Raw genomic sequence first — 27,427 nt, forward strand, 5'->3', positions numbered from 1 at the left:
ATCTAAATGCTAGCCTATGTAGAAAAAGAATTAGGACATTGTGACTTGTCCCTGGGATGGAGATCATTTATATCTGGCTTAACATGGATCCTTCCTCATTTCACTTTTTTTACATTCTTGACCAGCAGAGTTGTTCATAGTAGATTGTTTTGACAGCAGCTCACAAAAGATCTCAAGTACTGGCTTCAGATTTACCTCTCCCCTAGCAAAAATGGAAAAATTCAGGAAACAGAATTGCAAAAACATTTTGCCCAGAAAAAATGGGGAAAAAATACAATATGGGGAAATGTAGTTCATGAATGATTAATAAAATACTTAAATAAAAATGTTCTTACATTTATTATTATTATTACTATTATTATTATTATCATTATTCCTCTCACATTATTTCTAAAAATGATGCAGCAGGTACATTATACCAATCATAGCAATTACTGGCTTTGGTGCACTTTTTTCAGTACTTTTTATGGGAATGGGTGCATTCATATCTTCTTAGGCAGGGGTAGGCAACCTGCGGCCCGCGGGCCGGATGCGGCCCGGCGAGGCCTTGGGACCGGCCCCAGCCCGGTCCTGCCGCCGATTGCCGCCGGGGCCTTTGGGGGGCAATTGTCTATAGAAGCCTCAGAAACATGCATTTATATTAACATTTTTTTTTTAAATCAGCAAATTTTTTCATGTGTCCTCCATTTTTTTTAAAAAAAGTGTCCTCCATTTGAAAATTTTGTCCTACATTTGTCCTGGTTTATTTATATATTTAATTTTTTTAAAAAAATTATTTAATTATTTATTTTTTGACTTCGGCCCCCCAGTTGTCTGAGGGACAGCAACCCGGCCCCCGGCTCAAAAAGATTGCCTACCCCTGTTCTTAGGAATATGCAGGCCTAGGGAACACAAAACAATTTTCTTTGCTTTATTAATATTAATTAATATTGTTTCTTCGTTTTTGTTTTTGGTGTGTGTGTGTGGGGGGGGGGGGTACCTGTATCTCACACACTGGCAAAGCCTCATATGTTTTTTATAATTTAATGTTCCTTGGAGCTGAGGAACTCCTAGATCTGTTTTAACATAATAATTTAAAAAGTAAATTAAATTTGTAATTGTTTTCTAAACTGTAATATTAATATATAAAATGATATTTTTATTATAAAACAGGTTATACATAATGTATTTTATATCCCTTAAAGTAACAAAGTGACTTTCAATCTGTAAAGGGTGCCAACTGTTTTCTTTTTTTGATTTAATGAAAATTTGCATTTTCCCCCATGGCTCCAGAATTTCCAGAAATTTATTTCAGTATCTGGGTTTTCTTACCTACAATGCAAAGCATGATTACATTGAAAGCTTAACAAAAGTTTCTTAGTCTGGTCCTCAACATATTAATTCATAAATCATTCTTGAATGGGGCTTAATTCTTACTAAGCAAGTGAAGAATACTAGTCCAATTATATACAGAGGTACCTTTTTCTTCAGTAGGCTGCATGACACACATCGGCCCCACCTTGCCCAGTTCTTTTGGGGTAACTAAATACTCACATTTAGACATACTTCACTGTACTGGGCGGGGGGGGGGGGAGAATTAAGCTTTCATCTCCATACTTTTATCCAATAAATGGTGTGTTTCAGCTCCAGAAACTTCTGACGTTACATTGTAAACAGGTATCTACAGGCCATAGGCATTGTCGAAATAAAGCTATGCCTTTGTACAATGTAATGTTGTGTAGCTTTACCACGCATGTATATGCTATCTCTTTATGATTTTATATAGCCCCCGAAGGTGGCCTTGAGAGCAAAGATCTTACGCCTGAGGGCTGAGCTCTATCAAAATGATTTGTAAGACGCCGTAGGAGCTGTTTTGGTTTTTCCATTTCCAATAATTTAGAAAAGGTTCAAACTAATCTGAATCCTAAACACCAAAATTAGAAATCAGACATTTCTGTAATTCAGACAGAAAGGAAAACGTGTGCTTTCCATCCTGCAGGATATAAATACTCTAAATAAATATCAACCCACCACATATGCTGGTTTGATTTTTGTAGATTTGATTATTGGCATATTAATTATTATTATTATTATTATTATTATTATTATTTATATGGCACCCGATCACTAAGAATCCGGGTGGCTTGTAACAGAAGGGATAATACAAAGTGAAGCAATAACAATAAACATGAAATAAAAAACCAGATGTAACAATGCAGCATATTAAACAATAATAATAACATAACAATTAACAATATCAGTAAATAACAAAAACAAAAGTATATAGTAAATCAACAGCAGCAAATTACATAGCAAAATACCTACCAATTAACAGCAAAACAAGTGAAAAGAAAAACTAACAATAAACATTCCTTGCAATTAAATAATTAAAATGAACTCTAAGGGGTGTGTGTGTGAGTTCCTTCAGCGTCCTCCATCTGACCCTCGTTGGAATTAGGGCAGGAGACGGGAGGAGAGCGCTGGGTCCCCCTTCCTTCTCATGGATGGAGGAGAGGTCTTGTGGAGGCAAGCCCTAAGACTTATAATTCCTAGCCTCGGCTGCCATGGCATAATATGTTATGTCTAAAAATCTCTACGTCCTCCAGCATGATGCCAGAAGTTTCACTTGAGAACCCAGAGAGAACACTTCTGTAGGCATATGCAGGTGCTCCAGCACAATTCTATGGTCAACTTCCACAGATTATAGAGTGCAAAGACCTTGCCATGCTAGCCTGTGAAATCAGTGCCAAGGCATCGTGCGGCACCTTTGGGAGGCACTGAAAGACAGACACTGGGAACGCTAGCTTCTCCTAGACTTGAACCTTCTTCCTCAGATGGATGTTTTTATAGCTGTTGACCATGGAATTGCAGTGGAAGACGTAGAAATGCCTAGAGGTGTTCTCTCAGGTGTTTAAAAGGGTGAGCTTTGTCTTTGCAACTGTTCCGCTTCCACGGGGTCCTGCTGTGGAAGACCCACTGTGCTCCTGGCATTTCTCCCAGCAGAGAAATAAGAAAACGACCAAAGAAAAGCCCAACTTTGCCATGGACTTGGACACCCACCCTCCTTCCAGAACAGCCCTGGCCACGCCGATTACACACGAGATTTCGCGTTAAAATCTCGCGAGATGTCCGAAATCCTCCGAGATTTTGAGGCCTCTTCTAACAACGCTGCCCAACTTTCTGAAAAGCGCGGTCAAGCCGACGGCTATTGGAGGCGATACTTCGCGTTAAAATCTCGCGAGATGTACGAAATCCCACGAGATTTTGGCCCCCTTTCTAACAACCCACCCCACCACGAACTGAAAAGCGCGGTCAAGGCGACGGCTGTTGTAGTCGGGACTTCTCCTCGACGTCTCGCGAGGTTTGCAGGGGGCAGGGCTTTCTTTGCTTCTTCTCGCGAGATTTCCTACCTCGTTCTAATCTCGCGAGAGCCGCGACCCTGTCTGAGGGGGACTTGACCAGCGTTGTTTTGTTCCGTTGTCGGCGGCTGGCATCGGTTTGAGGAGGGGGGACTCCCGGGTCGCTGGGCCCTTCTGCCCGCGCTGGACTCCTGCCTTGAGTGTTGAAAACAGCCCTTCTCTCGCGCCATCAGGGAGGCCGCTAACCAGGCCCAGGATGTCTTCCGGGGCGGACCGTGGTGGGGACTTCTTTGGGGTTGCTTTGCTTCCAGAGGCTCCCAGGATGGAAGGCCTCTCTCCGTCCCTCAGGAAAGGCGCCTCCTCCTCCTCAGCCCTGGGCGCTTCTAAAGAGTAAGGGCGCTGGCAGGTTTGTTAGTGCTGTTTTCCATGTTATCTCCGTGGTTTTATTAAGAATTGATTACTAAAACAGTCAGAGTTCTGACAGTTGAGGTTTGTTAGTTTGTTACTTCTAAATTCATTTCAATAATCTGTTAAGAAATATTTTCTTCATAATGTTATTTCAATACAGTTTTATTTCCGTGAGCCGCCTTTGGCCACTTCCCAGAGAAAGGCGGCTTACACATGAAATTAATGATCATGATCATGATATTGTTAGGAATCCCTTCCTTTCCTGCCTCTCATCACCAGGCCAGGGCTCCCAAGGCAAAGGGGGAACGTGCTGAAAAACAAAGCTTCAAGAATGGTTTAAAAACAGGTTTTAAAAACCACTGGAAGAAGCCTTAAGGATAAAAGGGCAAATAGTATTTTACTCTATTAAAATAAATGCTCTTTGGCCAGTGAAATAAAACACTATTTGGCTTTTGATCTTTAAGGTCACTTGCAGTAAGGGTTTTTAGTTTTTTTGGAAATGGCTTCTTTGCTTGTTTTACTGTTTTAGGTTTTGTTTCAAAGGGTGTTTCTGCCTGTAAAATGGTTTTCTTCAGGCAGGCTTTTAATGCGTACTCAAGGGATGGCTTTTATATTGGGGGGGTGATGCAGTTATGTTTGTTTTTAATGCATGCAATTTTATACTGTCTTTATTTGATGTGAGGCACCTTGGGTCCCTGTCATTAAGTAAATGACTGCAGTAATCATCATTCTGGAGCAACTTGCAAAATGTGTTGCCATACGGATATGGAGTGAAGAGCAGAAGGAGAAAAAACTGCCTTCCTCAGTTACGGCTGTATGCAATTGTGTTAAAATGGAAGAGATGTTTGTAGCAAATAAATATTTTAATCCTGGAGCTGAATCCTTAAATTACTGTGAGACTCACGAGTTAAAAGCTGCAGCTGCGCTTTAGAGAGATTGCATGCCTGTCTTGGAGCAGGTGCCTTGGCGTTTTAAGAGGCAGGATGGATGCGCAACAGGAGAACCATTGCAACTTGAATGGGTTCCTGAGGCAGGTTAAGGCAGTCCTAAGCATCTTGAGGTGACAGAGGTAGGAAATGCTGTAGAGGCCCAAGAAAAAAGGACTGCTTCTTCCCCTCTCTTCTCTTCCTCTTTCTTCCACTTCTCCTTCCTGTCCCTCTTCTGTTCAGTTACTCAGAGCAACGCCAATAGAGACTATGGGAATAACATCTGTTAAAATTACATCACAACTACATTTCCCAAAGTTTGACATTGCTATACATCGCACACAAACGGTAGGCTAGGTCCTTTTGTCCACTCAATCCATTTTGTCTTGAAATGAGAGAATCCACATCTCCTCCCCAGTCTGAAGATACACCAGGACCCTTTGCTCAGAATAGATGGGTTTTAAAACCGCTTCCCCCTGATATTACATGCAACAGTACAAAAGCCAAAGAAAGCCAGTTGGTCATTGTTCTTTTTGACATGTAGAGGAATGATGGTTTTGCTTTGTTGTTGTTGTGTGCCTTGAAGTCATTTGTGACTTACAACAACCCTAAAATGAACACATCATTCGGTTTTCTTGACAAGATTGTTCTGAGGAGGTTTGGTATTGCCTTCCCCTGAGGCTGAGAGTATATGTCTCCTTGGAAAAACATCCCTTCCATGCTTTTAATATGAAAACCAGATAAATGAACTACCTGTTGAATGTGATATTTCTCTCTGAGTCCTGGTGTCTTTGAAGAGTAAACTGTCAAGGCACATCTCTTCATCCTTCCACTTCCCATTTCATTCTTAACATCTTCATTCAGTCTCTTTCTGCTTTATGATTTCACTTTATGGGAGGGTTATTCTCATTCTCTATTTCTTAGACCTTGTCCTGTAGACGGGAACAGGGGAAGGAGCCCAGACGTGGGAACACATTCCCAGGCCCTTGCAGGACCGCCATGGCTTATGATGTCTCCTGGAAAAAAGAAGGTAGGATTGTTTCATAAATCTGAGAGGCGTTACACAGAGAATACCATCCCATCCCATGGAGTGAGCGGCTAGGAAAGAAAGCCATTGTCTTGCATGGATTGGGTTTCTGCAGCATTTCCAGATTTATCTTCAGGGATTCGAAAGCATTAGGACAGGATCATGAGGCTCACAAAGGATAGTTCAGAGTGCTGATTAAATTCTTGGCCACGCAGCACTTTCAAACTCAGTCAGCTCCTTAAAATAATTATTGTAGATTGGGGACTGGATCTAGATTTACATAGGACAACATAGATCCCTAGGCATGTGGCAGAGCCTTTAAGCAAGAGTAGGTATAAAACATCCATCTTCCCTATGGCAACATAAAGCACAATACATTTCCCCAAAGACTTGGGACAGTGCTGTACTGTAATGTTTAGATCCCACTGTGGTTTTGGAGCATGTAACTCGATGTGTGCTTCCTTTAATGCATCTTACTTTATTTCCAGGTACATTGTTTTGTGGTGGAATGAAATGAGATGATTTCCTGACTTCATTGTGTTGCTTCCTCCAGACTGCCTAGAGAGTGAACAAGTTGACGGCGTGGGGCTGATAGCAGGCCAAACCCAGCGAGAGAGGAAACATTCCTACAAAGATCTGCTTCGAGAAGAGGAAGAGATATCTACTCAGGTTAGAAAGAATTCAAAGAAGAAACTGAAGGTGAGAATATGAGATACAGATGCATTTGTCAGTCTGGTTTGAATGAAATGGCTGCAGAGAAATTAGGAATATGTTGATAAACTGTTTATCCAGCGTTTTTAAATTACAGTACTACAGGCTGAAACTCCCTTATCCTGAAATCTGAGAACCTCCAAAAGCTGAAAAAATTACCCTCAGCCATCCACATCTGCCTTAAAGGAAAGTTACTCATCCAGTGTCTGCTCAGTTTTTCCTCAAAAGAGCCCTTACTCTACGACTGTCAGAAATTTGGTAGGTGGAAGAGAACAGGAGGAAGGGACCAAGGGCTCAGTTTTCTAAAGCTCTGCTCACGCAAAGCCCCTGTAAAAACTTTCCTGGCTGTCAGCACACTTTTCACCCTTTTAGGAAAGTAGTCCTCATAGCTGACAATGGGAAGTTCAAGCGGATTTGGCCACAGTTGTCAGCTGGCACTTTACTCAGCAAAATCCACATGGACTTTCCTCATCCTTCCCAATGATGGAGCAAAGGCTCCTTGAAAAACTCATCAGGTGCTGGACGTGTGACTAACTTCTTTTCTCCCATGCCCCATCCCTTATTATGTATTATGTATATGGAAATACAGATATTCCAGAATATGAAGTATGATAACCTATAATAGAAATAAAAACTCAAGGAAAATTTACTCTCTATTCTCTTTCTAAGCCTGACCCCTGAAGCTGAAAAACAGGTTTTTATTGGCTTTATTGTTTGCCACAAGCATCTGATTGCTCATAAATATATTACCTTTGTCTGTGGAAGTTCTGTTCTGCCATCACAGCTTATAGAGCTTTTGTTTTTTAAAGCTTTCTAGGCCAGTCTTGTATTTGAGGACTAGCATGATAGTGATAGCCTACCAGGAACTGCATGCAGGTTAACAGAATTCATGTGAGCAAGCCAGTGGAGGTATGAAATCTAAATGGATATTACTTCTAGTATAAAAGTTCAGTTCTCCCACCTTCATCAGCAACTGGAAGGCTATAAAAACATTTTCCAGGGTAAAACAACAGTCCTGTGGCATCTTAAAACTAACCAGTTTATTATAGTGTGTGCTTTCATGAATTACTGTGCACTTCCTCAGGCACGTGGAGAGTTATCTTGGGCTCCAGTTACAGTATACATGTTTGGGGGGGAAGGGTATAAAGATATAGTAGAAGGAAAATTAAAGCAGGAAGTCCCAATAATGGCAGCTAGCTGGCTGTTCATAAATGGCTGCTGTTAGAAAAATTGGCACTCAGTAAGCCAAATAAGAAATTTAATGTGACAAGACTTTGCTACCTTGTTTCAAACCTCATGTGAAAGACTGGAACGTGTAATAGTAGTTCAGCAGTTCATTGAATCTCCATTTGACATTCCTTTGTTCCACAATAACGTGAGAGGGACCTATTCAACAGGTCTGCCAATAGTATTGATCTCTTGTAGTAAAAAATGTGACCTTAAGAAAACTAAGGCCCAAAACACACAGGCCAAATAAAGCAGGTCCTGGACACTGAGGGGGCATGGCATTCAAACGATATATACCCCCAAAGCATTTGGAAGCCTCTCTGATGCCACGATCTGGTCCTTTGGACTGGATAAAAAAAGAACGGAAATAATCCGGCTCCTGGTGGCGACTGGCTTGGGACTGCAGCGGAAGCGGGCCATTCAGTTGCCATGGGCTATCGCAGTCAGAATGGTCAGAGGCCATTCCCTATCAGCCTTGTGCTTTGCCCCTAAACATGATTTTCTGGATTTATAAAGCGATATATGAATGTTATTACTCCTTCCTTTTGGAAAGATATCTATAAAATTATATCCCCTTTATCTAAAAACTAGGATGAGACAAATCCTAGTCTCATTTCAGAAATCTTACTTGTGCAGTTCCATTTGCGTCATGGCAGATCCCAGCTAAATTCAAAATTGAATGATAATTCTAAATTAAAATTTTATTTCTTTGGTTATGTTAGTCAGTTTTAACAAATTGCAATTGTTACTGTCTCCCTAAATATAGCCTATGACCTCCCTTATTCATTTTATTGGGAAAGTTAACACAGTGCCTTTCCTCAAACATTCCCCTTGCACTGCCATTTATCCTATTAGTCTTGAGGTAAATTTTGTATTCTGTTTTTGTTGTTTGAAAATCCAGCTAGGAAAAATTATTTTCCACTCTTAATTGTGAAAATCCTGCATTCTCTGTATGGTGTATTTCTAAATTTCACAGCAGCACAGAAATATCATATAGGACAGATCAACCAGGAAATGAGTGTTAGAATTAAGTATGTATATGCTAGTGGGACAAACCTAATGCCCTGGTGATGTTTGTTAACATCATTCTTCACCATTGGCTATCTGGGTTGGGCTGATGGCTGACAGTTATGTTTTGGGGGGGCACAAGTTGCTGCTCATAATACATATCTTTATCTTGTTGCTGCTTAAATGCTATTGTTTTCTTTTGCAGGAGAGTGAACTCGTCTTGCTAGGGACAGATTCTCACAAGAAGAAGAGGAAGCATTCCTCCAATGACTACAGTTACAGAGGTAAGGTAGCAAACTTTGAGGTACTTTTTGTACTTTTAAAAAAGAGTGAGTAGACTTCATCTTTACAGGGTCTGCTTTGTTTTTCCTACCACTCCAGATTTACCAGTTGTAGCAAAATATAGCAAAAGTTACTCTTTACAAAATAGTGGGTCAGAAAGAACCACAGACATGTCTTAGAATTAAGAAACAGGATGCATCTGAGTGTATCTCAGCCCCAGCAATGAACCCACAATGCACTCCCAAAAGCTTTTTCCTGTTTGGTACAAGAGCTTCCTTTATAGCAGCCACTACCATATACACTTGTGTACAAGTCAACCTCATGTATAAGTCAAGGGAAGGTTTCAGGATACTTAGGGGGCTATAAGGCAGGATGTAAAGTGGGAAATACCACTTCCATCCCTCCTCTTCCTTCTCTGGGCCTCTCCCAACTGACTCCCAGGTGCTGGAGGAGAGGTTTTAACATCAGAATGACAAAGGAAGCAAGTGGATTTAAATGGAGAGTTGTTTCCATAGAAAGCCAGGTCTTGCAAAACAGACCAGAGAGAGAAGCAAGGGGATTTAAATGGAGAGTTTTTTTAAGTGGAAGCCAGGTCTTGCAAAACGGACGAGAGAGAGAGAAGCAAGTGGATTTAAATAGGGAAATTTTTCCATAGGAAGCCAGAGAGAGAAGCAAGTGGATTTAAAGGGGGAGTTTTTTCCATAGGAAGCCAGGGCTTAGAAAACGGACCAGAGAGAAATGCAAGTGGATTTAAATGGGGAGTTTTTCCGATTGGAAGCAAAGGCTTGCAAAACAGAATGGAGGGGGAAGGGATTGGTGTTCAATGGGGATTGGGGCATCAGGCTTGCTTTAGGACCTTTTTAAGCATTGCTGATGTTTTGACCCTTATATAAGTCTATCTTTTAGGGTCAATTTTGGGGCATAAATTTCTCAACTTATAATTGAGTATATACGGTAATTTGGGTTGCAGGAAGTTGAAACTGTTTAAAGTTATACATCCTTAGTGACATGGTGTCTGATGCTGAGAATTACAGTCTAACAACATCTGGGTGTCTCTGTGATTCCACTGCTCCTCTAAACTAATAGAATTGAAAATAACTACTAATTTGCAATTTAATTAATTAATTAGAATGTATTTGATTCCAAATTTTGAGACATGCAGACAAACACCAGTTTCCTACATACTGTTTGATTAAAAAAGGAAATTCATCTTTTTATTATCTTACAGTAATAGAACAAAGGTAGCCTTTAAATATAAATGAATGTGCCTTTATCTTGTAGCCCCATCAATTAAAACAGGATTATTGCAGTCATTATGCTTGGATTTGCCTTTGAAAACACATCAGTTGATGTAAAATATGACTGCTGATTACTAATTGGGGCTGGGCATCATGAACATATTATGCTAGCAATTTCATCTTTGGCCCAGTTCAATGTACTATTTGTGACCTTTAAAGATTTGTGCAAACTCAGTATTCAACAAATAATCTTTTGGCACATCTATCTACCTGGACTCTTGAGATGATTATCTAAGGCTGTTATCTAAAGAACCCTACATAGTGAAATACAATAGGAAGCTTTGAGAGAACAGTTTTTTTTTCAGAAAGGCTCTCCTGGTGTGTACTTTAATATCTTCCTAATACTAGGCAAAATGCTTTTGTACTTTCCACATTATATTATGGTTTTATGTTTTGTCGCTGTGCAGATTTTATTTCATCAGCTTTAAATTGCTCTCTTGCTGAAAAGTTCATTTTCTTGGTTTCAGAGTGAATGGTAGATTCAATATAATATTGAATTTGGTTTGTATTAAACTTAGTTAAGTCTCTTCAAGAACTTGATTCATAGGATGGTACATAAATGACATAATAAAATAATCAACTAAAAATGATGTGCTCCAAGATAAGCCTTATTATCTAGTAGCCATTAAATCAAATCTCTCTTAGGAACCACTTTGGAAGCCTCCTTGTCAGTAGGACATCTTGCAGCTGTATAGGAAGAGGTATGTTAGATGTGTATCAAACCTCCTTTGAATGTTCTCTTCTGCAAATTTTTTAGATCTTTCTCCTTTTGAACTATTCTTACCTTTGGACTCAACTTCCAAAAAGAAGGGGAAAGTAGTATTCAGTCCTCCCTCTACTGACACTGCCATGGATCTCCTTAAAGCCATCACCTCACCTTTGACTACCAGCTCCAAGTCTTCTAAAAGGCCATTGGAGAAATCATCTCATTCTTCATCCACTGCTTCTGGTTATTCAGAAAGCAAGAAAGAACATCACAAGAAGAAGCTGAGTGGGAGCAGCAATGATCTGTCTTTGGATGATAGCACTTCTCACAAGGCCAAAAAGATGAAGCCCCCCTATGTGAATACTGAACTGTTGACCTTGCGTGAACCTGATGGCTTAAAGATGAAACTTATCCTTTCGCCTAAGGAAAAAGGAGGAGGTGCAATAGAGGAGACTTTTCCCTATACTCCAGCAACCAAAAAATCCAGTAAAAAGTCCACTCGGGATGAACAGGGTTCGCATCTCCCAAGTCATGACACTCACAGCTTCTTGAAATCAGCTCGGAAGAAGCACAAGCTGCCACCAGATTCACATCCCCCTCCAGTCACTGAGAGCTTTAGCCCAGAAACATCCCTTTTCCAAGAAGGACAAAGCAGTGGGTTTGAGCTGTCAGGCCTAGAACCACAATTAGAATCTGCTTCATCCTCTGGAGCTGAATTGGAAGCTGGAGAGCTAGTAATTGACGATTCATATCGGGAGATAAAGAAAAAGAAGAAATCCAAGAAGAGTAAAAAGAAAAAAGACAAGGAGAAACACAAGGAAAAGAAACACTCAAAATCTAAGAAGAGTTCAGGGCATTCATCTTCATTGGCATTAGCAGAAGTTGCAGCTCCACTGCCAATCCCGCCAACAAGCACGCCATTTGCTATCCCTTCTCCTCCTCCTCTTCCTCCTCCCCTACCCCCACCTTTGTCTCCCGTTTTCCCTACAGATGGCCAGAGTGAGAAGAAGAAGAAGAAGGAAGAAAAAGAGAGGGCTGAGAAACTGGAAAAAGAAAAGGTAAAATGCAATTGCAGAGTTAGGGGGTAAAAGCAATTATTGCTATGTTAGTAAAAGGAGACAAGCATGTACTTAGCAAACACAGATATGGAGTCAGAATTAATATTTTGTTACAAATGTTTTCAGTACACAAAAAATAATGTAACTTGTTTTCTCAAGATAAACTCTAGAAAAAAGAACCAAACATTATTTAAGTATATACAGTTACCTTCCTGAATTGCAGGCAACTAAAAAAATATTGCATATGATTGAGAAATGCCCAGTTTTCTCCAGAGGTTGATTCCTGTCAGAACAAATTAGGAATAACATCATTCTCCTATTTTTTGCTTGTGTTTTTGTAAACTTTTGTAGCTACTTCGTACCACATGGTAAAAGGGTTTTGAAAGTAGGCTATTTACTTGTGAAGAAGGGCACCAGAACCCCTTTTTTCAGAGATTTCTACAGGCACTAGAAATTTTGATACAATTATTTTGTTACAAATATGTACTATAAAATATTCCCTCCCTCCTTTTCTTTTAGCCAAAGAAGAAAAACATGTCTGCTTATCAAGTGTTCTGTAAGGAATACCGTGTGAACATTGTGACTGAACATCCAGGAATAGGTAAAATAGCAGGATGTATGGGGTTGGTTTTTTGTTTGTTTGTTTTTATTGTAATTTCCATTTTACTGTCTCTGAACACTTGGTGCAGTCTCATGGGTGTAAACTGCTCTAATAAAACCCAGTGAATAATTTAAATACCGAGCAAGGGCTGGTGTTCAATATTTCCCATCTAACAGCTATCATATTTGCTACCCCACAGTTCAGTTGAAAAGAATCTTAGAGCAGCTTACCAGAAAAATAGCCATAATTGAAACCAATGGCCATGTAGTTAAAAAAACAAAACAAGAACAACAAACTAGACAGCATGGTTGTAAACAGGAAAGAACAGGCAGATATTTAAACAAAGAGTCCAAGAAAATGGAAGAGCTCCAAATAATATATCTGGTGGATCTCTATGGTAAGTCCAAAGTAAGGAATCACAACTAAAGCAAGAATTCCAAAGCAAATGCATCACCACTAAAAAGATTTTAAAGGAGGGGCAGGCAACTGCCCCTACAGTGGTTATTGAACTTCACATCTCATCTAGCTTAATCACTGATAAGGGCAATGGAAATTGAAGTCCAGCAATATAAACAGGACCATGGTTGTCCAGCCCTGCTTTCAAGTTCAAAGCCAGAACTTTGAATTGTTCTTGGAAATGGATTGGGAGTCTCTGTATTTGTTTCAGGGTTGGAGAAAAATATTCTGTTCCTGTAGTCCCTGCATGTAGGTTCCAGTGTTTTAAAGTAACTGCAGTTTTCATACATTCTTCAAAGGGAGACACAGATAAAATATTGCAGTACCTGAACACTTCAAAATGAAAACACAAGTTGTGAGGGAAAGTTGTTATAATATTTTGGGATATCCCCATGTGTCCCAGATGGGTTTCTGAGATCTCTTCTGGGTATGAAATCTTTTTCATACAAGTGTGTAAAATAAGTGGTCTGTTCACAAAGCATGATTGCAAATACTGTAATGCCTTTAGACAATATTTTTATCATAAATTAAGGATATTAATATAAAGCAAATGAAAATAGATTGAGTTCAGTCATACATGTTCCTCCTCACAAATACGTTTTGTTGAGTTCAGTAGGTTGTACTCCCAGGTGAATATATATATAGGATCAGGGATGTAGCTACTGGGGTAGGTCAAAATGACAGTATTGCCTCCCCCCAAAAAAACCTTCTTTTCCCAGGTTTTTAGCCTTGCAGAGTGAAATGCACCTAGTTCACTCCTAGAACTATTTGTTGTGTTTCCATTCTCTTGAGAAATTTTGCCTGCCCGTTTTCTTTGTATGCCTAAACTGAAATTCTAAATGCTCAATTGAGGTTTTATACAATACTAAAAATTTGGGAACTGAAGGAAAATTTCATTTTGGTTGACAGAATTCTTATTTTGGAAGGTGGAGGGGTAATGACCTTTTCCTCCACTCACCCTGTACCATATACTTCTTTATACAACTGCTACCCAATGGTTGGATAATAAAGGGTTACTAAGGGCAAAAACAGCCGGCTTCTGGGCATCTTGGGAGTGCATCATTTACATGCTACACATTCAGAAGCTGTCTGGCTGCCCAGACATGGGCGGCTTCAAGATGCTCCAATGGCATGACGTTTACACGCCACATGCTGCTGGTGTATCTTGAAGCTGCCCTGGGGCTGCAGCAGGGCCAGAAAAGGTGACCATCTTTATCAGGGCAGCTTCAAGCCGTTCCTTTTTGGCTATCTGTTCCGGCTCTTAGTCTTTTTCCAATGTTAGTGAATACCTGGTAGCACCTTTCAAACAGTGTTCTGAAAATTAAGCTCTATCAGAAAATTCAGGATGGTCCTGATTACTGTGTAACTACACAGAAATAGTATCCAGAATGAAACAAGTGAATTAATCTTGTAAAAAATGAATTTTGTACATAATAAGCCAAAAATGATTAACATTCTTAGTGACAACAAATACATTAGCATTAATGATTTGTGTCAGCTTTGCTTTATTTGATAGTGACAACTGTTCTCAGATAAGGATAGAATGGCCACTGTAGTTTATGGTTTCATTGTACTACTGTAATCCTTTGTACAAGGGGCTGTTTTTAAGACAACCTGGAAACTTTAGTGCTAAAACGTTGACAGGGCTATCAGATGGGATCACATCACACCCACCCTGAAGGAGCTATTACTGGTGTTTCCAGGGCCAATCCAGTGTGCAGGTACTTACTTTGAGACCCAAATATGAGAATACTTCTCTCTGTACCACTCTGCATGTGTCTTCAGTTCTTTAAGAAACTTGTTAGCACTATATTTTTAATCAGATGATAACGTAAGCCTTTCTCCTCCTTGGGATTTCTCTGTTGGACAATTATCTTAAATATTTTGATAATACCACCTTTTGAAAAATCTTCAGAAAGCAGTATAAGGCCCAAGTTCTGCCTATGTTAGGAAGGACTGAAGGAAGCTCCATCTATGCATCACAAACGTGTTTTTGCTTTGGTATTATTGTATTAAAGTGCTGGTATTATTATTTAATAATATTATTATCAGTTACTTTTGGAAGCAATGAGATGTTTTTACTGTTATGTGTACTGTGAATGAAAAGTCATATAATCTTTCAAGCTGTCAACTTTATAGTCATGGATCACATTTCTAACTTAAGTCGGAAAATCTGTTTTTACTCTGAACTCTTTTCTGCTAGATTTTGGTGATCTGAGCAAAAAGCTGGCAGAAGTTTGGAAGCAGCTTCCAGAGAAGGATAAGCTGGTAAATATCGGAGGGAAAGCATATGGCTTAGTCCTGGGGTCTAACCACCTTCAGTGTCCATATATCATTTGTACAGGACATACCCTTCCACTTGCTAGTGATTGTGAAGTATTAGTATTCAATTACAACAAAATATTTGGCTGACGACATTTTGCTGCTCAGTTGTTCTATAGGAATTGTTGGAGAAATTGATTTTTTTTTTTTACATTTGTTTTATTTTGCTTATTTGAAGGTTTGGAAACAGAAGGCTCAATATTTGCAACATAAGCAGAATAAAGCAGAAGCTACAACAGTGAAGAGAAAAGCATCCTCATCAGAGGGTATCCCCAAACTGAAAGGTAACCTCTATACTCAGGTGGTGTTTATGTTTCATGCATTAGTGTGCTGAACATCATCAGAAGTTTGGCAACCCTTTTTCTTTCCAAGGTAATTTTTGTATTTTATTAATGTCAGAGATCAACACAGCAACTTCTTAATATGTTTTAACCCAAAATTTCCTTAATCTGTAACATTAAAGTATTGTTAAAAACCCATAGTAGCTGAAAAAGATGTTCCTTCTCAAAAATCTCAAAGTTCAGATTCTAAGGTGTGAAAACTGTCCCCTAAATACCAAGATACTCCAAGTCAAGATTATCCAGTCTCTTGTTGAAAGCATAGTAAATTTGTTACTCACAGCCAGAGTCAGGACTGGCATTCAAGTGTGCTGACAAGATTTTGTAACTAATTGCTTCATGGTTTTGGTCTTCAGGTGGTAACAAGATTGTTTGAGAGAAAGGAAACCCATCTGTACTCGTGTGCATTGTACCATTAGTTGTGCCCTTAATATAGAACATCTGTGATGTGAAATATGCACTAGTAAGAAAAGTTTGGGGGCTTGGATTGTAGTGGTGAAATTTTCCTGTTATAGTAAAAAGCCCTAGAAAGATGGAGTCACTTGGGTTAAGAGAAAATTAATTTTTAAAATGAGGCTTGAAAACTAGAAAACTGGAGCAGAGAAGAATGGGGAGGGCATCTTGACCTGTAGGAAGCAAGCACTAGCTAACAGACATAACATTCACACAACTTAGATAAGGAGATGCAACTGTGAAGGTTAGAAGGTTAGAAGAAAAGCTACTAAATTCCTGAAGGAGGGGTGAGGAGTGATGATGTAGTTATTAATGTATGCATATATTCCTGTCCTGATTGTAAGAATTCTGTATGTTTAAATTGTCATTAGCCAATCAAGTATATTGAAGAAGCTTCTTTGACTAAAATAGTATAAAAAGAGCCATTTTGTATTTTTCTGGGCCTCAGATTTTGGAACTTTGAATTCCACTGAGTTCAAGTTTCCTTTGTCAACAAATTGGAAATAAACTTAGGGATTTTCAATTTACTAGGCCCTCTTGTCAATCTTTTGCTCCGCCAGGCCTAGAACTTTAAGTTTCCTGAAATTTCTGTTTGCGCAGAAATTTGCTCAGGGTGCAAGGGGCGGCGCGTTCCATTCACATGCGCTCTATGCGTTGCCACCACACCATCACGGGCATGATCCCCATTCGTTTGAATGGGTTTGGGCATCCGTGTATTTTCTCTGACGCGGGGGGGGGGAATGGATCCCCCGCATAAGAGAAGGGCGGACTGTATGGGAGAGATTTCTTGTTACTGATAACACCAGAGAACTATAAATATTCAGATTTTTGAGTGGCAAACAAATGTAAACTTAAAATGATTTTACTCCCTGTTTTCAGCTTCTATTTCAGGTGGACTTTCACCTCACAAGAAGTCACCATCTAGTACTGTAGTGTTATCATCTTCACCAGTTAAAGTTCCTGAAATAGATCCCATTGATGTAGCTGCACATCTGCAATTACTGGGGGAATCTCTAAGTCTTATTGGGCACAGACTACAGGAGACTGAGGTGAGTGTGAAAGCCTTTCTTCATGAATACACTTATTTTGCTTAGACACAATGTAGCTGCTGTAGTGCACACAAAGTTCAAATGACAAATGAGAATGAGTTGAATAAAGACTATGCTTATTCTGCACGCAGAGTTCATTTCCAACAGAATAGATTATGCAAACTAATGACAGCATTTTTACATCTCTAATGTAGAGATACAGAATGTCCCAACACCAAATCTGGCTGTTGGGGATTCTGCCAATGTCCACATTGCTTTCCCTATGCTGCTGATTTCCCAGAATTTTATTATACACACACACACTTGTATATTATAAATTATAAAATATTGATATTGCTTTTCCTAAAGCTGACTAGCAGTAAGTGGATTAAGCTAAAATATGGCATTTTTGTCCCTTTGTTCTATCCTTGGCTCTTCTCGCTATACAAATGTGACCTCCAAGAACTACTTAGAACTTTAGTTTGGCCCTCAGTTGAAAACCCACCTTTCTAGTCTCTCAAGACTTTGTTTTGCTATATTTAAAAAAAAAACCACTATGATTATCATTAGAAAAAGCTTAAAGCATCTCAGAGACAAGGAAGCCAAAGAGTTGTTATTTGTCATCAAACTCTTTGATTTATGAATGAGAGACTTCCAGGAGTTGCAGTCATCAACTGCCCTGCTCAGGTGTTGCAAGCTCCTTAATTAAGTCTATCTGTGTGTAATGAGGTCTTCCTTTTTCCCTACCACTTCCCACTTTATCAAGGATTAGCATCTTTCCAGCTAGTCACGTTGTCTCATGATGTGTACAAAGTATGACAACCTCAGTTTAGTAATATTAACTTCTACTGAATGTTCAGGCCTAATTTACTCTATAAACCATTTGTTTGAAACTCCCCCTCCAGCACCACATTTTAATATGAGTTGATTCTCTTCTTGTCAGTTTTATTCACTCTAGCTTTCACAACCATACATAACAATTGGAATTACTGTGGCATAAATGAATAATTCATAGGCTAAGAAAAGATGTCAATTAACAAATACTTTTAAAAGCTGAATATAATGCAAAACAATTTTTGCTTAGCACATTGCCATGTTCGAGAAAGTAAGATGAAAAGTATTGTTGTGCAAACTAGCTGGCCTTTTGTCCTTTCCTGGCTCCCTTCATTGAACAAAATGTCAATCCCTGCATTACTGCTAATGTCACTAAATTAAAATGTTTAAATGGTTTTTTTGGCAGGTACCCAAATGAGTTTGCCTTGAACTGATGCCTCCATTAAGAGTGAAAGTACTTTTTGTAAAGAGCATGAAAGAATAATTAATCCAAATTGATTTTACACTCATGTGTTAGTTTTGGTGTCTGAATAGCAAGTGTCCATGGTGTATTTCCCTACATGTTTTAAAATATTATTATTTTTGCTTCTATTAGAATTTTTATTTTCAGCTTCTTGTTTTGTCAGGAAATAATGGAATAGAGTGCTCTCCCTGGAAGTAGAGGTGTCCATATAGCCATTATTAATTGTTTCTGATCATGTTAGTATTGTAGAACCCTAGATTTCAGAGACAGTATGGCTCTGTATACCAGTTGCTAGAAAACATAAGTGGGATAGTGCTGCTGCACTCGTTTTTTGTTTGTGGGCTTTCTATAGTCATCTCACTGCTGTGGCAGGCTGTTGTGATTGGATAGACCTTTGATCTGATCCACTTGAACTTCTCTCATGTTCTTACATGGTGTATGACAGTTACAGGAACAGGAGAGATGTTGCACAGATATGAGAGTGAATGATTAGACTGTGAGAGGGTAGGAAATATTTGGCCTACTAAATGTTTATGACACTTCCTTTCTGCATTGAAGAACTGAGAATTTTGAAATTGATAATCTGGCAATGGTAGAAAACATGATCAGTTTAATCTACATCTTGTGTGTGTGCATGCATGTGCATGCAATTGTGATGTTGCGTATGTGTGGATAGGTGATTTAAAAGCAAAGACTTCTCAAATTTTGTTCTGGATCTTGGAAGAATGGACTTAATCACTAAAAATATATATTTATTAGAGTCATTAACAAACAACTGAATAGTTCAATACAAGATATTAGTTTTGGAGGGAAAATGGGTTACAAATTATTATTAGTCACTGGTAAGTGATAATAGGGATCAAAAAAAGCATTGCATGAAAAGTGACTGTGCACTTTAATAATAATAATTTGTTTTATTTATATACCGCTATTCCAAAGATCATAGCAGTGAACAGCAAGTAAGCTAATTAGCAAGTAAGCTAATTTGCCCCCAACAGTCTGGGTACTCATTTTAGCGACCTCGGAAGGATGCAAGCCTGAGTCGAGCTTGGGCCCTTTTGCTGGTCTTGAACTCGCAACCTTGTGGTTTTGAGTAAATGGCTGCAGTACAGGCATTTAACCACTGCGCCACCAGGGCTCCTTAACTTTGAGACAGTTACAGAAACTGAAGGATGAAAGAGCCCAAAGTTTTTCTAATGATAAATGCAAAGGACAGGGGATAAGTGGTCCTCTATGTGTTGTTGGCCTATAGTGTTCATAATCTCTCTCCATTGGCTTCTTCTAGTTGGAGTGGATTAGAGTTGTAATAAAGCCACATCTAGAGAGCTGTGTGATCCCCATCACTAATATAAGTGGTAATAGTGCATAAAGCGCGAACAGAGCAGAATTCAGAGCTATCTTGTAAAAAGCTATCTGAGCAGAGGCAGCGTAGAAAGAACTTCTGTTTCAAAAGGATAAACTTGTAACATACGAGGCATATAAGCATACTTGAAAGTGAAAGAGGGATAGTATGCTGGCTTCCTGTGAAAATTAGTTTCCCAGTCTGTGCCACTCACATACAGTGCTTTTACATAGGATTCAGGGTTGTAGTGGTGATTGTCAGAAATACAATGAAGTGGGGGGGGGGGGAAATATCTCCATCTCTATTTCAATATGTTCAGTTTATTCCAAACTTACCTATTGAAGAGTCTTTCACCAAGCAGGTAGAAGGAACATGTGTTGTGTGTAAAAAAAAAAATCTACATTAAAACTTTAACTCCTGTCTGGTGCTCTTTTTTCCTTCTCAGGGGATGGTGGCTGTGTCAGGAAGCTTATCTGTGCTCCTGGATTCAATTATCTGTGCCCTAGGTCCTTTAGCTTGCCTGACATCACAACTACCTGAACTAAATGGTTGCCCCAAACATGTTTTGGTAAGTTCTCTGTTACTGTTGCATGTCAAGTGCTGTTGCTATATCCTACAGCTTCCACTATATTTTTTCCCCATTTCAAGGTGTGATTTGTAATTTGTAGCATACTTCCTGATGGACTGGCTTTCAAGGATGTACTATGCCTTTTCCTCACAGTACATTTGTAGAAAGAAAAATTGGGTTGGTCTTTTTGAAGAACATTGAGGCAATGGTGAACCAATCACGTGGACCTCAGCCTCTCTACAGTCAATCTTCTGCTCTGTGGATGTATAAATTAGTGTTTCGTATTCTGATCAGAGTCCAGATGTCTTCTGTATTTGCACTTCTGTTTTATGGATAATGTGTTGGTAAATGAGGATTAAAAAACTGTATTATGTATATGAGATAAGTGTGACACACATTTTCCCCTACTGCCATCTCACTAGATACTGCATTCCTTGGAAAAATGACTGTACTATGGAATTTTTGCAGGAGCAGCTATTGCTAGATATTGGCTGTGATGTAATTGGAAATGAACTATATATGAAGTCGAAGGCTTTCATGGCTGGCATCCATAGTTTTTTGGGCTATATTCTCTGAAGATGCTGGTGAAACATCAGGAAGAAACTCTTCTAGAACATGGCCACATAGCCCCAAAAACCCACAAAAACAATGAACTATATAGTTTCCCCACTAAATGCAAATATTGGGAATTCTTTTAATATTTTTAAGGCAATGAACTCTCCCAGTTCATAACTTCAGTACAGGAAAATTCATTCATAAACACTACAAAGCAGTTCCTCTAAAGCAGTGCCTCTCTGTTTTATGATCCACTCACTTAGTTACATTTGTCACTCTTCAGAGAACTCATTTTCTTCCTACACTGGAATCCCACACCTGATGGGAGTTCTATAGTGTTCCTTAAAGGAGATGCAAACTCTAAACTATCTGCCAAAAGCAAGACTATACTCTAGTCTTTTGTATACACAAGGCATGCTCTGATTTTGTTACTGAAAGGACTGTGGGAGTATGAAAGCATAATACAGTATGCCCTTGGTATCCACGAGGATCTGTTCCAGGAAACACACACACACCCTGTGCAGATAGCAAAAGATGCATAAACTTCAGTCCTGTTCTTTTGAATGGGTGCACACATGCCCATTTAAAAAGCCAGGGCTTGCCATCCGCAGAAGGTCAAACCGCAGATGACAAGCCCACGGTTGGCATAGGTGCACTGAACATATTTTAACATGTTCTTGTGTTTATATTCTAATCGTACCTTCAAGAAGCTCAAGGCAGTAGTTATGGTTCTCCATGCACTTTTATAATCATGGCCACAGTATGAAATTAGACTGACAGCGAGCTGTCCGAGGTCTTCCAACGTGTTTTGTGCCTCAGTGGGGATTTGAATCTAGACTTCCCAGTCCTCATTAAGTGCTCCAAGAAATATACCACGTCAGCTTAAGAATATCCCCATTGTGTAGAAAAACTCCTTCATTTGACCAAGAAGACTTCTGTTTGACCCATTTTTGAGAGATGTTACAGTAATCATGCAACCTGCTGTTTATATTTTCTACCAGCAGGTGGCCGTGCTGCCTAAGGACTGTCTTGCATCACTTGCCATTTCATCAAATATGTTTTTGAGATTTTATTTGAAATATTTATGTGCTGCCTTTTCAAGGATGCATAAGGCAGCTTACATTTTAAAAATTAAATCATGGACACTAATATAATAGAGAGAGAGAGAGAGAAACAGTGGCAACATAAGAATATCAATTTACTAAAAACATGCAACTGACAAGAACCTTCATTTCCAACTTAGAGTGGAAAGAAGGGAGATTGCCCTTCCAGGTGCACTAAACTTTAAAGCATCCAACACAACTAGAGGAAGATCTGTGTTCCTCCGTCCTTCAGTTCCAGGTTGGTGTGATGGCTGAGATGTCTTATGTTAATGCAGAGGAGTGTGTACTCAAAGGATCTTTGCCAGCCATCCAGCACCAAATAAAGCCCAAGCTTTTTCCCCTGGCTTTGGAGGGAAAACCTAGAAATGGCTCTTGTGGTACTGGGGACAATCTGAACAGCTCACCTGGCAAGCAGAAAACAAACACTAGCTCTTCTCTCTTCATCAATCCCAAACTTGGAAGGGGATGACAGGGTTGTCCATCAGATCACATAGAGATGCAGCATGAGAGTAGGAACCACCAATGCAGTGTTACATCATACACAGTGGGATTTACCGAATGAGTCAGAGATGGCCAAGCCCTGGGAGTCCAGAGTTCAGTTCCTCAACTCTCCACGGGTGTCACAACAAAGAATGAACCTAACTGTATTTAAGTTCTGAAAGTTGCAAAGAAAAGGCTTTACTTTGTTTAAGAGGAAGATGTTCCTCCAGAAGAGTGCCAGGAACAGCATTTCTCCTTGTCTCCCTAATTTGAGAGGAATCCTGGGACTGCATGATTCCCACCCTTGAAGTATTTATTTTACTTTATTTTATTTATATTCTTCTTTTCTCCCATATGAGAACAAAGTGGCTAGTCAAAGAGTAGACATTTGAAGGAATCCATTGTTATTAATGACCACAAATTTACGGTGGATTGCCATGGAAGCCAATTACTGTCAAGTTAACTTCAGAGTAAATGGGTGGAATCATGAATGCTAATTTAGAACCCATTTCTTTATTGGCTTAGTCACAACTATTGAAACCTATACTACATTGGGAAAAAACCAACAACCCTGTGCTTCTGAAAGATTGCTGGTGTTTTTCTCTCTCAGCAGAAATAAGCAAATTGACAGCGCTTTATAAATAAAGGTTAATAATAACTCATGAAAAAACTCTGTTTTTATTATGTTATTAGATGTTAGATTTTTCCTTATGTACTTATTTCACTTGGAAGGCATATTTGTTCTGTAACGTTACCAGATTGATTATGTTTTCCCTCTCTTTCCAGTCAAACACTTTGGATAATATTGCCTACATAATGCCTGGACTCTGACAGGCAAAGAACTATGGGAGTTGACCTGAAATCATGTGACTGCTATATGTAGATATATGCTGAACTGGCATTCTTCACGGAGTCAACATGAAGGGTTTTAAGAAACAGAAAATCTGAACATAAAATTGAACTGTAACTTGATTTCATGAAACATTCTGAAATTAATTTTTGAGAATTAGAATTGAGAGATCTTTTGATACATCAGCCTTAATGTGGAAGAAAAATAAAACAATGGAATTGATATTACCTGGAAAAGTCAAGCAAGTTTGGTGAAGAACAAGTATCATCGACATGACACCACTCATATTGTAGGGTATAACCCAAATGTTACTTCTCTGAGAGAAGTCAATTAGTTGAAAGACTTTTGATTTAACAGTGAATTTGTGTGTTGTCAAAGTCAGTGCTGGAAAGAGTGTTGTTTTTCGTTGTCCACTCCATCCCTACACCTGTGGCATCAGGAATCTTATTAAATCTCATAGTCATAGGATTAAATCTCCATATACAGAGGAAAGTGTGGTGAATGAATTCTTAAACATATAAGAGAAGCAAGGTCTTCTTAATATAGATGAATAGAGAAATATTATTATTAATATGGTTTTGCCATAGACGGTTACTCTGGACTGTGGTATTAGAATATTGCTTGAGTTATAAATTCAGTATAAATTGGGAGCAAATAAAGGGGTATGTTTTAGCCAAAAAAGCGCCCCCCCCCCCATCCCTTGTAGACTTTTAAAAAGCAGTAGCTAAGAGTGCCACTATAAAATTCTTAGGGATATAATTGACACTCAGATTTGGAATCTCTTGTCACCAGCAGTAAAAAGCATATGGCCTATCTTTTCTCATGGTGTTGATGTATATGTTTGTAGAAGCAGTGATTAAGGTGACATTTAAGGACTTACTATTAAGAGGGAGACACTGATTGGATAAACTGACACTGGGTTTAGTCCTCAGGGTGCCTCTTTCTCTTTGAGGAAGCACTTTGTATCCTCATATGCTTAAGTGTAACATTTTTGCTTTGCTTATTTACATTTTCATATATCTCTAGTAGATTAATTTATATTGTACATTTCTGTATATAGTTGTAATTAAAACAGATTCCTTCCACATGCAGTCCAGAGAAAGCATGAATTAGTTGTTGTCATCGGGGTACCTTATAATAATTGAATTTGATCTGTTATATCAGAGCATAGTCTCGGAATGAGACAGTATAACAACTCAATAGCAGCTGTGATAATTTAAAGGTCAGTGGGGCAAAAAGGAGGGTAATGTTGATTCCAGGACTAAATTTTATGCACTGTTTTTCCAGGCACTTGTGACTTGACATACTTATAAGTAGTTTTAAATTGGCTGGGTTCATAGCAAGATTTAAGAATATGAATGCTGTTTTTACTATCTTCTTTCATAGTTACTTTATCATTAAAGACCTCTCTAAACTGGTTTCCCTTAGTTAAACCTAAGGGAAACAGTCTTACTATAGTAGGTGCTATTCTATAAATGGATTCATGTGCTGGGGACTAATACCTTTGCTTTTACAAAGCAAATCTGATATTATTCATCCAAGTAGTGTCTCAAGCAGTGTTAGGGAGGTGAAGAAAAAAATTGTGCAATCTCTTTGATCTGCGCAATTATCTGAAACGTATCATTGCCTCCAATAATGCCCTCATGCTGATGGATGAATACAGCCAAGGGCTTCTGTTTGTAGAGGAGGGAGGTAATTCTTCCAGTGCAGGTCCTCAGCAATCTGGTGCAAAGGCCTGGGGACACTTTGAGATACTGTGGGGAGGTTGCAGGAGAGAGGAGTAGTGAGCAAATCCCACTCGTACTTTGTGCTAACAGAAACTTCCATTGGATTAGAAAACCTTGTCAGTGGCAAGACTTTGTAATTTTGGAAAAATTTATTTCTGGAGGAGGTATAATGGGTTGGGTGATGCAACATGACAGGCCAGTGGTCCATGGAAACCCTGGTTTATTGAGCATGAACAGTGTCCTGGAGCAGGCTGCTCAAATGCTCCTGCTTTCAGGAGGAAGAGATTAGCAAATCCCACAGCCTTCTTCCATGGTTGGTTTAATGTGTCATCTAAGTACAGGTATGCTGTGGTGCTCTGACTTGTCTCTCTTGTCTCTCCCCCCCCCCCCCAATCAAGCCAAACACATATATGCTACTGAAAGAGGGACTGATTTCTTGCTCCCCCAGTTTGCATAGTCTGGCGCAAGCCAATATTTGGCTTAGATTTGAATGTGTCTGTCTATGATTAAACAATAAAAGGAAATCTGCTTCAGTTTTGCCATCTGCACTATGGCAAACCTGAAGATTTTTTTAATGGTGTATTCATGTATTTTTATTTCAAATTTGTATACATTTGTATAATCTGTATCTTGTGATGTTTGGTACCAGAAGGATTTGGACTATTGTTTTTTTTATATTGGTTATTTCCTGCCCATATGGTCCAAATTGTGTTGTATAAATGTTTTGCTAATAATGTATATAAACTTTTTTTAAAAAAAAAACTGAAATTTGCATCTTAAATTGTTTCAGGTTTGCATTAAGCTACAAAATTTTAGTTCAGAGAGGCTACTTCTCCATTCAGTTGGACAACATTCCTGTGCATATTTCACCCATCTCCATAGCATCTATGTGGTACTTTTTGTGTGCCTCAGCGGGGAATTTACTTTTAATAGTCCATAACTGTTTGTTTCACTCATTTCAACAGTAGTTGTCTTTAGATTGTAGCCAATTGTTGTGAGCTACTAGGAACAGTTGCTGTGTAAACTAATTAATTGTAATTGGATTTGTGTGTAATTCTCACATACGATTTCAAGGTTAATCGGTAGCCACTCCGCAAACTCAGCCAAAAGTGGGCCACACCAAGATTCAAAAGGCATTATAATCAGAGTCCTTTTTCCCCCCTGGAGACCTGAGTGCATGTACAAGTTGAGTCTCCCTTATCCAAAATGCTTGGGACCAGAAGTGCATTGGATTTTGAAATATTTGCATATACATAATGAGATACCTTTGAGATGGGGCCCAAGTCTGAACATGAAATTCATTTATGTTATGTATATACCTTATACACATAGCCTGAAGGTAATTTTATGCAAAATATTTTAAAATAATTTTACACATGAAACCAAGTTTATGTACAGTGAACCATCAGAAAACACAGGTGTCACTATCAGCCATGTGGAGAACTATGGATTTGGAAGTATGTCAGATTTCAGGAAATTGTGGATAAGGGAGACTCAACCTGTATAGCAAAGTATGACAAAATGACTTCATATATAATTTCCCAGCTGAGTAATGGTTCAAAATCAGCAGCCTGAGCTAGATAACCTGCTGTGATGTCATGGATTTGTATACTAAATTGTCATTTGAAGGAAGTAGCTGTTGGGAAGGTGAAGAAAATGGAGTGCAGAAGTGGATGATTATTGGTGGAATGTTTGGAGAGATTTGCATGGCAGTTGAATGACATTTTTTGTTGGCTTTGGGGAGTTTTGCTTGAGGTCTGAGTAGAGTGCAGGAAAATTGGTCTGAGAGGGCTTTGGGTGAGATGAGAGGGTGAGAAAGAATGAATGATTGGTAAGGGTCTGACCTAGCTTGAGTAGGGAGAGTGTAGTGTTCCAAATGTTATATATAAATAATCAATTTTATTTTTTAACACTGTAAATAAAGTTTTGTTTTCGTTTTTATACACATTTGACTTCTCAAATTGCTGTCTTTCTGATCTGAATTACAGACGAAGATTTCTTTGGTGGCATTAAAGGTGGACAGGTTGGTTCTAAGGAACCTTGAGGGCATTTAGACTGACCCCACAGTTGCTGTCACACAAGGGGACAGGAGAAAGTCATCTGGCCAGAAGTGGGGGTCAGGGAAAGTTATCACACTGTGTGTTTGAAGTAAACACTGAGAGGCTTCATATTTGGTGGGTCAAAAGTAAAGACACCCCCCCCCCCCAAAATTTGGCCACAGTGGTAGGATTGCCTGAGAGGAATCCCAACGGTGGTACTGGTGTGAAAAGTGAGATAACTGGTGGGAAACCCTCCCCAATTTGGTGTAGGCAGCAGTG

At 39.1% G+C, this 27,427-nt stretch overlaps 1 protein-coding gene across 5 annotated transcripts; it reads left to right on the top strand.

The window, feature by feature from the left end:
- Positions 1 to 3,403: 3,403 nt before the first annotated feature.
- LOC149311861 (HMG domain-containing protein 4-like) lies at positions 3,404 to 27,056 on the top strand. Of its 5 annotated transcripts, none has more exons than XM_089528066.1 (11): positions 3,404 to 3,744; positions 5,597 to 5,702; positions 6,253 to 6,398; positions 8,851 to 8,929; positions 10,983 to 11,989; positions 12,509 to 12,590; positions 15,250 to 15,314; positions 15,547 to 15,652; positions 17,039 to 17,208; positions 20,272 to 20,394; positions 23,319 to 27,056. In XM_089528066.1, the coding sequence occupies exons 2-11, from the start codon at positions 5,672 to 5,674 to the stop codon at positions 23,361 to 23,363; spliced, it is 1,854 nt and encodes a 617-aa protein (XP_089384192.1). In that variant the 5' UTR covers positions 3,404 to 3,744; positions 5,597 to 5,671; the 3' UTR covers positions 23,364 to 27,056. The 5 variants fall into 5 exon arrangements, with proteins under 5 accessions (XP_089384192.1, XP_089384193.1, XP_089384195.1 ...); XM_089528067.1 differs by having other exon boundaries at positions 6,253 to 6,368; XM_089528069.1 differs by lacking the exon at positions 5,597 to 5,702 and adding an exon at positions 7,220 to 7,319 and having other exon boundaries at positions 3,406 to 3,728.
- Positions 27,057 to 27,427: the final 371 nt, after the last annotated feature.

The sequence above is a fragment of the Sceloporus occidentalis genome, unplaced genomic scaffold (assembly GCF_023333645.1).
Source record: "Sceloporus occidentalis isolate IW3139 unplaced genomic scaffold, rSceOcc1.0.p SCAF_5, whole genome shotgun sequence".
NCBI lineage: Eukaryota > Metazoa > Chordata > Lepidosauria > Squamata > Phrynosomatidae > Sceloporus > Sceloporus occidentalis.